Source organism: Entelurus aequoreus, linkage group LG05 (genome assembly GCF_033978785.1).
Source record: "Entelurus aequoreus isolate RoL-2023_Sb linkage group LG05, RoL_Eaeq_v1.1, whole genome shotgun sequence".
Taxonomy (NCBI): Eukaryota; Metazoa; Chordata; class Actinopteri; order Syngnathiformes; family Syngnathidae; genus Entelurus; species Entelurus aequoreus.
Window position 1 is genome coordinate 78,993,559 of NC_084735.1, and position 15,739 is coordinate 79,009,297.

General features: G+C 40.9%; 2 protein-coding genes across 6 annotated transcripts in view; one reads left to right on the forward strand and one right to left on the reverse strand.

Moving 5' to 3' along the window:
• The window catches only part of LOC133651077 (mucin-5B-like), a 27,557-nt gene continuing 11,818 nt past the window's right edge, over positions 1 to 15,739 (reverse strand). Inside the window, exons 3-6 of one of the 4 annotated variants that reach the window (XM_062049001.1) lie at positions 2,921 to 3,111; positions 2,488 to 2,777; positions 2,302 to 2,422; positions 1 to 2,219 (exon numbers count right to left, since the gene is read on the reverse strand). In XM_062049001.1, the coding sequence (XP_061904985.1) occupies positions 187 to 2,219; positions 2,302 to 2,422; positions 2,488 to 2,745 (2,412 nt within the window). In that variant the 5' untranslated portion in view covers positions 2,746 to 2,777; positions 2,921 to 3,111 and the 3' untranslated portion in view covers positions 1 to 186. Of the gene's footprint in view, positions 2,220 to 2,301; positions 2,423 to 2,487; positions 2,778 to 2,920; positions 3,141 to 7,671; positions 7,776 to 15,739 lie in introns of all 4 variants that reach the window. The other 3 variants (XM_062049004.1, XM_062049000.1, XM_062049003.1) reach the window with 3 other exon arrangements.
• The window catches only part of mat2b (methionine adenosyltransferase 2 non-catalytic beta subunit methionine), a 13,868-nt gene continuing 4,908 nt past the window's right edge, over positions 6,780 to 15,739 (forward strand). Inside the window, exons 1-5 of one of the 2 annotated variants that reach the window (XM_062049005.1) lie at positions 6,780 to 7,226; positions 9,149 to 9,343; positions 13,851 to 13,965; positions 15,500 to 15,652; positions 15,724 to 15,739. The exon at positions 15,724 to 15,739 is cut by the window's right edge and continues 181 nt beyond it. In XM_062049005.1, the coding sequence (XP_061904989.1) occupies positions 7,146 to 7,226; positions 9,149 to 9,343; positions 13,851 to 13,965; positions 15,500 to 15,652; positions 15,724 to 15,739 (560 nt within the window). In that variant the 5' untranslated portion in view covers positions 6,780 to 7,145. The remainder of the gene's footprint in view (positions 7,227 to 9,148; positions 9,344 to 13,850; positions 13,966 to 15,499; positions 15,653 to 15,723) is intronic. The other variant, XM_062049006.1, reaches the window with a different exon arrangement.

Sequence of the window (15,739 nt, forward strand, 5' to 3'; positions counted from 1 at the left end):
AAAGAACATGAAATAACACTACAGTATACTTCTTGTGTGCAAATAGTACAAATGTACTGCATGTTGTGTATTAGTACTGTGAGCCCCCTAGTGGTCACTTTGATGAATCATCCAATCATGTAGATAGGTGACATCACTTTAGCATGCAGAATGTCTCATGCATTTCAGTTTGGACTGTAAATATCTTCACTGGCTTGCCTTTTCCTGTCTGTAATATTGCTGACTCGGCCAGATGAGCGTGCTGGCGTGCAGCGGGTGCACGTGCACGGCAGGAAGTAGAGGGGGGGTCCGGGTGACGGGGTCCGTGTTGTCCGCACTGAAGATCGGCGCAGGTAGAACGACCTGGATGTATTGACCTGTTTCCAGGTCAATCAGCATCTTCTTCTGCACACTAAAGTACTGCTGGTGTTTAGGATCAAACATCAGGTGTCCGGGGGCGGAGCTACTGAAGAGGCTGAGGCCAGCGACTTCTTCAGGCTGAGATCTCTGGATCGAGGTCATGGACGGTTGGAGGGTGTGGGTGGAGCTCGTAGATGGAAGAAGGGTGTAGATGAAGCCAATGGATGGAGGGAGGGTGTGGAAGGAGCTCATGGATTGAGGGAGGGTCTGAATGGAGCTCATAGATGGATGGAGGGTATGGGTGGAGCTAATGGATTGAGGGAGGGTGTGGGTGGAACTCATGGATTGAGGGAGGGTGTGGGTGGCACTCATGGATTGAGGGAGGGCGTGGGTGGAGCTCATGGATGGAAGGAGCGTGTGGGTGGAACTCCTGGATGGAGGGAGGGTGTGGATGGAGCTCATGGATGGAGGGAGGATATGGGTGGAGCTAATGAATGGAGGGAGGGTGTGGGTGGAGCTCATGGATGGAGGGAGGGTGTGGGTGGAGCTCATGGATGGAGGGAGGATATGGGTGGAGCTAATGGATGGAGGGAGGGTGTGGGTGGAGCTCATGGATGGAGGGAGGGTTTGGGTGGAACTCATGGATGGATGAAGGGAGTGGGTGAAACTCATGGATGGAAGGAGGGTGTGGATGGAACTCATAGATGAAGGGAGAGTGTGGTTGGAACTCATGGATAGAGGGAGGGAGTGGGTGGAGCTAATGGGCGGAGGGAGGGTGTGCATGGAGCTCATGGGTGGAGGGAGCATGTGGGTGGAACTCATGGATGGATGAAGGGAGTGGGTGAAACTCATGGATGGAGGGAGGGTGTGGATGGAACTCATGGATGGAGGGAGGGTGTGGGGGGAGCTCATGGATGGAGGGAGGGAGTGGGTGGAGCTCATGGGTGGAGGGAGGGTGTGGATTGTGCTCATGGATGGAGGGGGCGTGTGGTTGGAACTCATGGATAGAGGGAGGGAGTGGGTGGAGCTAATGGGTGGAGAGAGGGTGTGGATGGAGCTCATGGATGGAGGGAGGGTGTGGGTGGAACTCATGGATGGAGTGAGGGTGTGGGTGGAGCTCATGGATGGAGGGAAGGTGTTGGTGGAGCTCATGGATGGAGGGAGGGTGTGGGTGGAGCTCGTGGATGGAGGGAAGGTGTGGGTGGATCTCATGGATTGAGGGAGGGTGTGGGTGGAGCTCATGGGTGGAGGGAGGGTCTGGATAGATCTCTTAGATGGTGGGATGGTGTGGGTGGAGCTCATAGATGATGGGAGGGTCTGGGTGGTGCGTACCTGGCCCAGGTGAGGGTACCACGAAGTGGGCAAGGCAGTATAAACACCAGGGACATGACGTGAGGACACTCCCAGAATGCAGTTCTGTTCCTGGGCAGTGACAGTCTGCTGAGGAAAGGACGTAGCAGCCTGGTCACTGACGTGGGTTCTGGTTCTTTCCGTTTGGCTGGACTCTGCAGGTTTAACGGCAAGATCCTTCACATTCCTAACTGGGATGAACTTGACTCTGGAGAAACAGGCAGCCATCTTGGTCACATGTCCTGTGGAAGCCTTATTATTTCCATGTAGAACTTGCAAATTTGGACGTGGTTTGTCCTCCCGACCAAAGACCCGGACGGTTGTCGGAGCTCTGCTGGCGGAGAAGGTGTGTGTATTTTGAAGCACATCTTCCTCCGCCCTTCCGGCTGAAGAGTTTTGAGCCTCTGAGGAGACAAACTGCTCCTGCATCTTCTTGGACAGGACACTGTTGATGATGCAGGAGGCCATCTTGGTTTTGCTTTCATCCAAAGAGAAGGATTTCCGTAGTCGTTGTGGTGCCGAGTTGTCGCCTACACGACGAAGGAGGACAACAGTTTGACTTTGATAGCATCCGTGCTAAAAACAAGGACTCGTGTGTTTGGCTTTTGCTACCTTGGCGGGTTCCTCCGCCGCTTTGAGGGGTCGCTGGCATGCTATGTTGCCGTAGCAACAGATCTGAGCGGTGATGGACAGTGGGGCAAAATAGCTTTTTGACTTGAATCGGACATTTGCCCTCAAAACAAAAAGACAATAATTTAGTGAACTCTTCAAGACTTTTACTTCATTCACATTTCTCACTTGAGTCACGCATCGAACGCCGCTTTCCGGATCAGACTCTTCGTCACTGGACGGGCTGATGACCGATGCAGAGAAGTGAAGGGACAGGTCGTCTTCCGACCAGTCGCTGCCGCTTCCTCGCTCGTCTTCCTCGCCGGAGTTGGACGAGGAAGCGATGAGACAAGAGCTGGTCAAACGCGGCGGTGGCATCTGAGTGCCGCGATGCAGCGGCAGGTCCACTTGGGGGCAGCGGTGAGCACTCAGGAAAGAACCAGCCATTGTTTCGTGGACAATGTTTGGCTTGGACTTTTCTGGACAAAACAGGAAGGTGTGAGGACTGATGGAAAATCTTTAAGAAACTTGAATCAAAGAAAAGTCTGTTCTCTGCCAAACTCCCAAAGCTCTAGTGCTGCTCTGAGATCAGTTAAAAACACCAACAAAACAGAGTTCTTACCAGTGGTTAAAGGTTCCTCTTCTTCTCACTGGGAATTCTGCTGCATGCTTTCTGATTGCACTTGGTATTAGTGTCACAGCAGTCGAGCCGTATCCACACACATACCCACACCACTCAGAGAGAGAGAGTGGTGCTATCAGACTGCTTCTCTTCTATTTTTGGAGGTGATTGACGGACGAGGCTGCAGTGGGCTGGGAATCCACCAAACCATCATTGTTTGCTTGGCCAAAACACACATAGCATGTTGAATATGTATCCAGCACACATTTTAGCGCTTTATTCTTTTGCCAAAAAGCGACTTGTAATTTGACTTTCGGATGAGGAGTGGGCGTCGGTGTCCCGGATTGAATCAAGAGGACGGGTCCACAAGAGCGGAGCCTGATAGCTGAAGGCTCCTAAGTTGTGTGTCATCTAAATAACAATGGAAGTGAGGAGGCTGCTTTCTAATAATATAAATAAATGATAAATGGGTTATACTTGTATAGCGCTTTTCTACCTTCAAGGTACTCAAAGCGCTTTGACAGTATTTCCACATTCACCCATTCACACACCCATTCACACACTGATGGCGGGAACCATAATACTGCCTAGGAGGGGAACATGTAAAGAGTGAACAGAGCAGGTCGGAGCATGGACCCCTGTGAGACGCCATGAATGGAATGGGACTTAATTGTCAATGTATTAAAAAAGTACAGCAAAATGTGTTTATAGTACAACCCATCCAAGAAAAGACATACAGTAATACAAGGGTAGACAGAACAAGAATCAGTATTTTATCAATCCCCAAGGGGAAATTGAGATTTTCAGCACAATCCCATTCAAGATCAGACAAACATTACAGGGAGACAGAAATAGGATCGCTGACGGGTCTGCCAACTTCCGGCACCTTTTACAAAAAAAGGGTGAGAAACAGGTAATAACAGACATAAACAAGTACATAGAATCAACAAAACTTGCAACAGAGGGGAGGGAGTGGGAACTACGGAGGCAGGCTGCTGCTGTATAAGCGCTACTCAGCCGTCCATCGCCCCTAAGGGGAATCAAGCAATGGTAAAGGCATGGGGTGGGGGTGGTGTGGGGTAAGTGGTGCATACGCCCATTGTGCAGGGTGCGGTGTTGTTGTGTCTATAGGCCTGGAGCTGCTCTGCAGGCAGTGCAAGCAAAGTTCAACTCCCAGGTGTTGTTGAGGAGGAAGGGCGGTCAGAGCGTCCATCACTGAGGTGTCCTCGGGGGACATTTTCAGAACAGCCTTCTTCTGTTTTGAGCCGCGTCAAGGCCAATCGAGGGAGTCAAATCGTAGATTAGGATTGTTGTTTTTCCAAGTGAGCAGACATTTCCATGGCTTGTCTGTTCTAATCGTCGGCTTTTATATCCAATTTTTACATTTAAATAAGCCTCTCCATGATGTGATCCAACTTACGATTCAGTTCAGAAATCGCCACAGTCTGTGATCACTTTTTGTGCCATCCATTTGCCTTTTTAAAACATTACATGGATTCAATTCTTTAAGATGTCAATAAACTTCTCAACCAATCAATCAATCAATCAATCAATCAATCAATCAATCCCACAGCTCGACCCATGACATCCATTGCGACGAACAGCCTTTGGGCTCCTTGAGTGGCTACCATCGTCTTCCAAATTGACGATACATCAGGGCAATGCACAGCCCAATCAGCAGATGCCCCGCGATCACAGTTCCAAATAGGTAGATGTCTTCCACGTCCTCGACGGAAAGCACTGAGAGGCACATGATTCTCCATTTCTCCCAGGAGTCTCTCACGTACCCCGCAGCAATTGTTCTGTCAGGGCAGCCAGACTCCCCAGAATCTCTTTTCCTCGTCGAAAAGATTTTGTCAATTGAGTCGATAGTCCAGCTAATCAATTCCATGTCTGGTGTTTAGATTCGGAGGACAGCACAGAGAAAGAGGCTCTAAAAAGTATAGACAAGACTGACGGGTCGCAACTAAGGGGTGCCCAGACAGGGGTAGGAAGTGAAGGTGAACATGGGGGGGGGAAACTTTTAAACATCAGATGCCTTTTGAATAAATCATTTGTTTTCTGACCTTAATATCTATCACTTATGTATACCCCTAAGTTTATGTATTTGATTTTTATATATTCCGTGAATTCTCCCTGACAATGCTGAACTTTGTTCTGGTAGGATTTACAGCTCTTATTAATGAATAATTCAGTAATCATTCTTCATTTTCGATAAGAAGAAGGGATGTCCGATAACGGCTTTTTTGACGATATCCGATATTCCGATATTGTCCAACTCTTAATTACCGATACCGATATCAACCGATACCGATATATACAGTCGTGGAATTAAGACATTATTATGCCTAATTTGGACAACCAGGTATGGTGAAGATAAGGTCCTTTTTTTAAAAATTAATAAAATAGAATAAGATAAATAAATTAAAAACATTTTCTTGAATAAAAAAGAAAGTAAAACAATATAAAAACAGTTACATAGAAACTAGTAATTAATGAAAATGAGTAAAATGAACCGTTAAAGGTTAGTACTATTAGTGGACTAGCAGCACGGACAATCATGTGTGCTTACGGACTGTATCCCTTGCAGACTGTATTGATATATATTGATATATAATGTAGGAACCAGAATATTAATAACAGAAAGAAACAACCCTTTTGTGTGAATGAGTGTAAATGGGGGAGGGAGGTTTTTTGGGTTGGTGCACTAATTGTAAGTGTATCTTGTGTTTTTTATGTTGATTTAAAAAAACAAAAACAAACAAACAAACCGATACCGATAATAAAAAAAACAATACCGATAATGTCCGATATTACATTTTAAAGCATTTATCGGCCGATAATATCGGCCTGCCGATATTATCTCTAATAAGAAGTGATGAAAAAAACACCTAGTGTTACTAATAGTATTATTATTAGTATTTAATATTCTGTCCCGCCATCTGAACCCTTGCTTACATTTTTTTAATACCGTTTTTAAATCAATTTTAATAAATGTGTGAAGTGAAGCTTTCCTCTAGTGACTCGAAGCTCTTTACATAGTGAAACCCAATATCGAAATTACATTCAAACCAATGTGGGTGGCACTGGGAGCAGGTGGGTAAAGTGTCTTGCCCAAGGACACCACGGCAGTGACTAGGATGACGGAAGCTGGGATCGAACCTGGAACCCTCAAGTTGCTGGCACGGCCACTCTACCAACCGAGCTATACCGCCTCAAATAGTGTCGATAAAATGTATATAATGTGTGACTTTGGAGTAATTGGGGGCCGTTTCCTTGTTTATTTATTTTGTATTTTATTTTAATTAGGACAATGCATATTCATCAACATAGAGCAACGATATAAATATGCCGGAGTTAGCACAGTAGCTAATTTTCATCCGTTGTCCTAAGGCAGGTTAATACAGTAAACATTTAACAGGTCATGATACAAAATAATACATAAATCACAAGATATTACACATTACAAGCATACCATAAGCACAGACCATTGACAAAAAAATAAATAGAATAACATTTTTAAAAAAATGTGAATAATCTAATTGTGCGTGCATGTCTGAATAGTTTTTAACCACTGTTTCAGTGCAGTTTTAAATGTTAAATAGTTTAATTGTTAATTGTGTTCACCTAAGAAATGTAATAGGCAGAAAAAAAACATTTAAAAATATAAAATGTTAAAAGACGGTATTTGAAATTGTGCTTTCTCTGTTCACTTTAAACAAAAAATATAATTAAATTCTTTGTGTCTTTTAATCTAAAAAAAAAAGGGCAATTTTTTGAATGTTTGATTTCACATTAAATATCAATTGTCACCAGCTGGGGGCGATAGTGAGCCAACTCATCAGCCACAAGAAGAAGAAGTAAAGTGTTTTGTTTTGATCTTCTGGGTTGTACGAGGCGAATGTTCGTATTTGATATTACATCAAAAGTCAGAATTTGATGACAGAAATATGGAGGAGAAATGTTTTTTTATTTCCAAAATGGACCCATCGACGAACCACTTAAAAAGGTTTAGAACACAAGTCAAATCGATTTGAAGATGGTTTTGTTTTCCTGCCGTAAAGTACGGTCGTATGCTTCACGACAGTCGTTTTACGGCAAACATCTGATCGCCTCCAGATTAAGTGGAAACGACGCAACAAAGAGCGTGTCGGAGAGATCGTAAATGTTATCGCAGATGCGATCGATTATTTGCCAATAGCACATCTGATCAGACGTGGAATAAATGAACCAATCGGAAGTGAAGATTGACTTCCGGCCTGGCCGCGTGCAGCTACTGCAGGTAACATTTCAGGAAGAAGAAAAGGTGATCCCGCAATAACTTGTGATGTATTAATAATATTCATCCATCCATCCATTTACTACCGCTTGTCCCGTTCGGGATCGCTGGAGCCTATCTCATATGTTCTAAAATGCTACGCACTAAAAACACTTTGTAAAGATCTCGAAAAGGAGTAGGAAGAAGCAAAAGTTTATCCGATCCTAATCCTACTTCATGTCTCAGCAAAACTGAAGTTATATTCACCTTTTTTTGAGGAAAAAATGTTTTTTTGGGGCACAGATTAGGAGTTGCCTTATACATATAGATTATCATTGGTTAACTTGTTTTTTTTTAATGTATTTTCAGCCTATTTAATTGTATAAACCTGCTCGGTGGCCTTGTGGTTAGACTGTCCGCCCTGAGATCGGGAGGTCGTGAGTTCAAACCCCGGCCGAGTCATACCAAAGACTATAAAAATGGGAGCCATTACCTCCCTGCTTGGCACTCAGCATCAAGGGTTGGAATTGGGGGTTAAAATCACCAACATGATTCCCGGGCGTGGCCACCGGTGCTGCTCACTGCTCCCCTCACCTCCTAGGTTTGTGAACAAGGGGATGGGTCAAATGCAGAGGACACATTTCACCGCACCTAGTGTGTGTGTGTGTGTGACAATCATTGGTACTTTAACTTTAAATGTTCTATTGTTTGTGTTGCTTTTTGCCAGTCATTTTGTAAGTCCTGATATTTTGTCTTCGTGGAATTTTTTTATTTTTTTTAATCACACGGGGCTGTGAAAATTTTCAGGAAATGTTCATACTGTATGTTACGTTGGCAATTTTTTTGTTGTACAGAATAGCCAAATTTTGTATTATTTAATCATTTTTAATTGTGTTTTCAGTCTCTAGTCGCCTGTATGTCGACCTTTAGTTGATTTATTCATTAGTTTATGTCATAGGTTGCTAAAACTGGAAGGATGTTGATCAAAAGGCTTATTTTAATGTCATCGATGAATATATTAGAGATCATATAATGTTTTTTCAGGGCCAATACAGATTATTAGTACCGTATTTTTCGCATTATAAATCGCTCCGGAGTATAAATCGCACCGGCCGAAAATGCATATTTAAGAAGGAAAAAAACATATATAAGTCGCACTAGAGCAGTGGTCCCCAACCGCCGCGACCCGGTACCGGTCCGTGGATCGATTGGTACTGGGCCGCACAAGAAAAAATAAAAAAATAAAAATTACAATTATTATATATATATATATTTTTTAATTAAATCAACATAAAAAACACAAGATACACTTGCAATTAGTGCACCAACCCAAAAAACCTCCCTCCCCCATTTACACTCATTCACACAAAAGGGTTGTTTCTTTCTGTTATTAATATTTCTGGTTCCTACATTATATATCAATGTAGATCAATACAGTCAGCAGGTATACAGTCCGTAAGCACACATGATTGTATTTTTTTATGACAAGCCCCCCGGTCCGTGGGACAAATTTTCAAGCGTTGACCGGTCCGCAGTTACAAAAAGGTGCATTAGAGTATAAGTCACATTTTTTGTGGAAATTTATTTGATAAAATCCAACAACAAGAATAGACATTCGAAAGGCAATTTAAAATAAATAAAGAATAGTGAACAACAGGCTGAAAAAGTGTACGTTATATGACGCATAAATAACGGTTGACGTGTGTGTGTGACGATTGCTGATATACGTCTAGTCTCTTATGTGAATGAGCTAAATAATATTATTTGATATTTTACGGTAATGTGTTAATAATTTCACACATAAGTCGCCCCAGAGTATAAATCGCACCCCCGGCCAAACTATGTAATAAACTGCGAAAAATACGGTAGTCAAGGATGTCGATACCCAGCAGGCACAAGACATTAAAACAATGTTGAGAAGTTGTTGAAATAGGTCCTGACGTTGAGCGTTTTTATTGACGGCGTCACAGGAGGAGATGCACGTGCCGACTCTGAGGGTGCTAGTTACCGGGGCGACCGGTCTCCTAGGCCGGGCAGTCTACAGGGAGTTCCGGAACCACGACTGCTTTGTCATTGGAACGGCATATAAGAGGGCGAGGCCCCGACTTCTACGCTGTGACCTCACAGACGAGGACGCCGTGCGAGGACTGCTGATGGATAGCAAGGTACGACGCTTGACATCAGCGGTGTCCAAACTCAAAGCATGCAAAAGCCATTTTGATATTTTTCATTTTTAAAACCCGATACCATGTAGATATTTTTTGGAACCTTTAGGGTTCCCCTTTAGTTGGCTTCCACAGTCATACAAATGTTAAGTATAAGTCATATATTAATTTTAGCTTTTTTCAATGCTTAAATGTCTAGATCAACTTTAGATATGTTGAAATAAATATATATATATATATATATATATAAATATATATATATATATATATATATATATATATATATATATATATATATATATATATATATATATATATATATATATATATATATATATATATATATATATATTCAATAAAAACATGTTTTTCAACAAGTATGATATGAAGTCATTGGAGCCTTAAATATGTCAATAATTCATTACATTGATTTATATATATATATATTTTTTTGTTGCAAAAATTGTTTTTTTTTTAATCCCATTAAACTCTAAGGGATCCAAAAGAGCCCCACTCATAAAAGTGTTAAATATAAGTCATACTTGTTTCTTTATTTTCAATGCTTAAATCTCTAGATCAATTTCTGATCCATCCATCCATCGATTATACGTTTTTATTTATCTTTTATGTTTTTTTTTGTTGGTTTCAGTCTTTTTTGTTATAGAAAACTTGGGTTTTTTTATGGCAAAAACAATATATTCCCCAAAAATATTTCCGAGTGGAATTTTTGATGTGAAGTAATTGGAGCCTTAAATAGGTTAAATAATTTATAACAAGATTGATTTCTGTTCATTTTTATTTTTTTGAGCAAAGAAAGTTAAAAAAAAAGAAATCTGACAAAAATTCTCAGGGATCCAAAACGGCCCCCCCCCCCCCACTTATAAAAGCAGTTAAAACAAGTCATACACTATAAAACTTTTTTTTTTTTACTTTCGTTGCTTACATGTCTAGATCAATTTCAGCTCTCTGTGTCAATTAAAAAAATTTTTAAATGTATTTTTTAATATTTTTGTTTGTTTTATGCCTTTTTTGTCATGGAAAAAGTTATTTTATGGCAAAATCACCAAAGATGCAACACCCCCAACCCCCGCAACAAATATCAAAGTGGAATAATTGATGGGAAGTAATTGTAGCCATAACGAGAGCAATAATTCATAAAAACATTGATGTTGATTCATTATTATTCTTTTTTGAGCAAAGATAGTTTAAAACAATCTCAATAAAATTCTCAGGGACCCAAAAGGGCCCCACTCATAAAAGTGTTAAAAATAAGTCTTTTTTTTCTTTTTCTTTTTTTTTATACTTTCAATGCTTAAATTTCTAGATTAATTTCAGATCTATTTGTGGGTTGTAATTTTTTATGGTTTTTTTTGTTTTAAGCTCTTTTTTAAAAACTTTTTTTCATTGCAAATTCACAAAAGATGAAACATTCCTCGGAAAAAATGTAAAAGTGGAATATTTGATGTGAAGTAATTGGAGCCTTAAACAGGTCAAAAATTCATAACATTGATTTTGATTCATTATTATATTTTGAGCGAAGATAGTTTAAAAAAAAGAAATCCCATTAAAATGATCAGGGATCCAAAGGACCTTCACTAAGAAGTATTAAAAATAAGTCATACATTATTGAATTTTTTTACTTTCAGCGCTTAAATCAACTTCAGATCTATCCGTTGATTATACGAGTCAATTTTATTTATTTATTTTGGTTTGTTTTATGCCCTTTTTGTCATGGAAACCCCTGTTATTTTGGCAAACACAAAATATGCAATACTTTCCCCCAAAAATATTTAAAAGTGAAATATTTCATGTGAAGTAGTTGGAGCCTTCAATAACTCAGTAATTCATAACATTGATTATTTTTTGAGCAAAGATAGTTTAAAAAAAATCTCAATAGAAATTCTCATGGATCCAGATGGGCCCCACACATAAAGTGTTATAAATTATATATATATAATTTTTTTTTTTTTACTTTCAACGTTTAAATCTTTTCAATTTCAGATCTATCTGTCAATTTTAAATTTTTATTTATTTTGTCATGTTTTTTTTTTTCGTTTTCAAAGTGGAATATTTGATGTGAAGTAATTGGAACCTTAAATAGGCCAATAAATAAAAACAACAGTGATTCTGATTAATTATTATTTTTTGAGCAAACATACTGGTAGTTTAAAAAAAAAATCCCACTAAAATTCCCAGGAATCCAAAAGGGCTCCACTCATAAAAGTGTAACAAATAAGTAATATATAAATACAGTACAGGCCAAAAGTTTGGACACACCTTCTCATTTCAATACGTTTTCTTTATTTTCATGACAATTGTAGATTGTCACTGAAGTCATCAAAACTATGACCACCTATTTACCATGAATTGATTTACGTGGACCCCGATTTAAACAAGTTGAAAAACTTATTTGGGTTTTACCATTTAGTGGTCAATTGTACGGAATATGTACTGTACTGTGCAATCTACTAATAAAAGCTTCAATCAATCAATCAATGACACACTGTGAAGTGAAAACTCTTTCAGGTGACTACCTCTTGAAGCTTATTGAGAGAATGCCAAGAGTGTGCAAAGCTGTAATCAGAGTAAAGGGTGGCTATTTTGAAGAAACTAGAATATAAAACATGTTTTCAGTTATTTCACCTTTTTTTGTTGAGTACATAACTCCACATGTGTTCATTCATAGTTTTGATGCCTTCAGTGACAATCTACAATGTAAATAGTCATGAAAATAAAGGAAATGCATTGAATGAGAAGGTGTGTCTAAACTTTTGGCCTGTACTGCATATTCTTTAAATATTTTATTTTCAACGCCTAAATCTCTAGATCAACTTTAGATATATCTATTAACTATGCATTTTTATTTGTTTGTTTTATGCCTTTTTTGTCATGAAAAACTTTGCCAAAAACACAAAATATGCAATATATTCCCTCAAAATATTTCAAAGTGGGATATTTGTTGTGAAGTAATTGGATTTTTGATTTTGATTCATTATTTTTTGAGCAATGACATTTTTGTGTTTATTAGAGTCAACGTTGCGACTTTCTTAGTTACCGTATTTTCCGCACTATAAGGCGCACCGGACTATAAGGCGCACCTTCAATGAATGGCCTATTTTAAAACTTTGTTCATACCGCATTATAAGGCGCATAGAATAGACGCTACAGTAGAGGCTGGGGTTACGTTATGCATCCCGTAGTTGCGAGACCTGTTGTGGCTCAATATTGGTCCATATATAAGGCGCACCGCATTATAAGGCGCATAGAATAGACGCTACAGTAGAGGCTGGGGTTACGTTATGCATCCCGTAGTTGCGAGACCTGTTGTGGCTCAATATTGGTCCATATATAAGGCGCACCGCATTATAAGGCGCATAGAATAGACGCTACAGTAGAGGCTGGGGTTACGTTATGCATCCCGTAGTTGCGAGACCTGTTGTGGCTCAATATTGGTCCATATATAAGGCGCACCGCATTATAAGGCGCATAGAATAGACGCTACAGTAGAGGCTGGGGTTACGTTATGCATCCCGTAGTTGCGAGACCCGTTGTGGCTCAATATTGGTCCATATATAAGGCGCACCGCATTATAAGGCGCATAGAATAGACGCTACAGTAGAGGCTGGGGTTACGTTATGCATCCCGTAGTTGCGAGACCTGTTGTGGCTCAATATTGGTCCATATATAAGGCGCACCGCATTATAAGGCGCATAGAATAGACGCTACAGTAGAGGCTGGGGTTACGTTATGCATCCCGTAGTTGCGAGACCTGTTGTGGCTCAATATTGGTCCATATATAAGGCGCACCGCATTATAAGGCGCATAGAATAGACGCTACAGTAGAGGCTGGGGTTACGTTATGCATCCCGTAGTTGCGAGACCTGTTGTGGCTCAATATTGGTCCATATATAAGGCGCACCGCATTATAAGGCGCATAGAATAGACGCTACAGTAGAGGCTGGGGTTACGTTATGCATCCCGTAGTTGCGAGACCCGTTGTGGCCCAATATTGGTCCATATATAAGGCGCACCGCATTATAAGGCGCATAGAATAGACGCTACAGTAGAGGCTGGGGTTACGTTATGCATCCCGTAGTTGCGAGACCCGTTGTGGCTCAATATTGGTCCATATATAAGGCGCACCGCATTATAAGGCGCATAGAATAGACGCTACAGTAGAGGCTGGGGTTACGTTATGCATCCCGTAGTTGCGAGACCTGTTGTGGCTCAATATTGGTCCATATATACGGCGCACCGGATTATAAGGCGCACTGTCAGCTTTTGAGAAAATTGGAGGTTTTTAGGTGCGCCTTATAGTGCGGAAAATACAGTACTTTTCACCTGCATGCTCTTTTTTCCCCACTTTTTAATGTTTTTCATTTTTAATAGTATTTTTAGGTTAAAAAATGAGCTGCGGGCCGCACTTTGGACACCCCTGCTGTGCATGTAGTACTGTACATATTTGCATATCTAGAGAGTATTTAACCACACGTGTGCATTTGCTCAGCCTGACGCCATAGTTCACTGCGCAGCGGAACGTCGCCCCGATGTGGTGGAGCGACACACCGAGGCGGCGATCAACCTCAACGTGCACGCCACAAGCACGCTCGCCAAAGAAGCAGGTGAGGACCGGCGCCACCTTCCACCGAAGTGACGCGTGCGTAGGGATGATACTCGAAACCGGTTTTCCCGGTTGCTCGATAAGAAAAGAACCGAGTCCTCGGACTCGAATCCCTTTTTGAGAACCGGTACCCGTTATCGAGACCACTATAGTAAAGAAAAAGAGTTGGTTCTTTATTCGAATCCCTCGGAACGAATCCCGTCCTGACCAGAAATGCTCCGTGTGACATCACAAGAAATGGCGTCACGTAGCTCAGTCATTAGGCGCAGATAGCGAAAGCAGGAAAAAAATGGACGGGAAAAAGCGCTCCAAGGTGTAAAAGCTCAAAACAAAAGGTATAATTCAATGAATAACTTTACTGAGAGATTTGAGCAGGGTACAAACACATTTACGACCAACCGGAAACCTAGCAACCAGGCTAGCAACGCACCTCCTTTACGGCAGCTGTCGCAATGTTCCTTAAGCAACCGCAGCACATACATATATGACATGATCTCCCTTTTTTAACTTTTGTTTTTCTTTCCTTGTAAACAAAACAAAATCACACTGTAAATGTGTTGTCTGTCTAATTATAAATAATGCAGACCAGGCGTGTTGGCTGAGTTCTTGACGTTTACTTTCACAGCGTGCTCATAACCTCATTCTTAGCTGCCGGGTGACGACATGCAACACTTTTCGGGGCTACCGCGCATGCTCGTCACTCCCGTTGCATGCTGGGTAGTGTAGTTGTTGTAATATTCCCTCGCTCATAACATCTTTCCCCCTATGAAGAAATAATGTTAACTCAATAAAGTGTATTTCTTTTTTTTTAGCATTAACTTTTCCTTTTTTAGCATTGTTACCATATTTGCAAAAAACTTTTCTCTTCGTATAATTTTTTTTCAATAAATAAATAAAATAAAGTGCAAAAATGTCAAAGCATCATAAACAGTTATGTCAAAGAGCAGCAGAAGTGCACTTTTTGGAGAGCTGTATTATTTTCAGTTTTGTGCCCAAGGGACTGATTTTATTTAACACTATATTATTATTTATACACCTATAGTGATCACAGAGACAGGTTGTTTTTGTGTTACTGTATATATTTGTTTTTCTGAAAAATCCCACTTAATATACTTTGGGTAACAACAGTCAATATTTATTTTTTTTATTTTATTTTTTTAGGGGGGTAACAGTCAATATTTATTTATTTATTAGATTAAATTGTTTTCTTATATAATAAAAGTGAGCTTTTGTTAAACCAAATATTGTGTGTTTTTTTCCATATACAACAACCTATCTGGACTCGATAAGAGAATCGATAAGGAATCGGTTCGATAAGAGGATTCGATAATAGGCTCGAACTCGATAATTTCTTATCAAACATTATCCCTACGCGTGCGTGACCTTTAACCATGAATTGATTAACGTGGACCCCGACTTAAACAAACTTATTCGGGTGTTACCATTTAGTGGTCAATTGTACGGAATATGTACTGTACTGTGCAATCTACTAATACAAGTTTCAATCAATCAAAACCGTGCCCGTGCTGCCACAGCCGCGTCAGGCACCTTCTTCCTCTACATCAGCACCGACTACGTGTTCGACGGAAGGAACCCTCCCTACGGAGAAGACGACGTTCCCAATCCCCTCAACGTGTACGGACGCAGCAAACTGGAGGGGGAGAGAGAGGCGCTCAGACACTGTCCAGGTTCCGGAACCGACCCGTCCGTCGTCGCGTGTCCGTCGGCGAATATTGACGCATCCCTTGTCGTGTTTCAGGAGCCGTCGTGCTGCG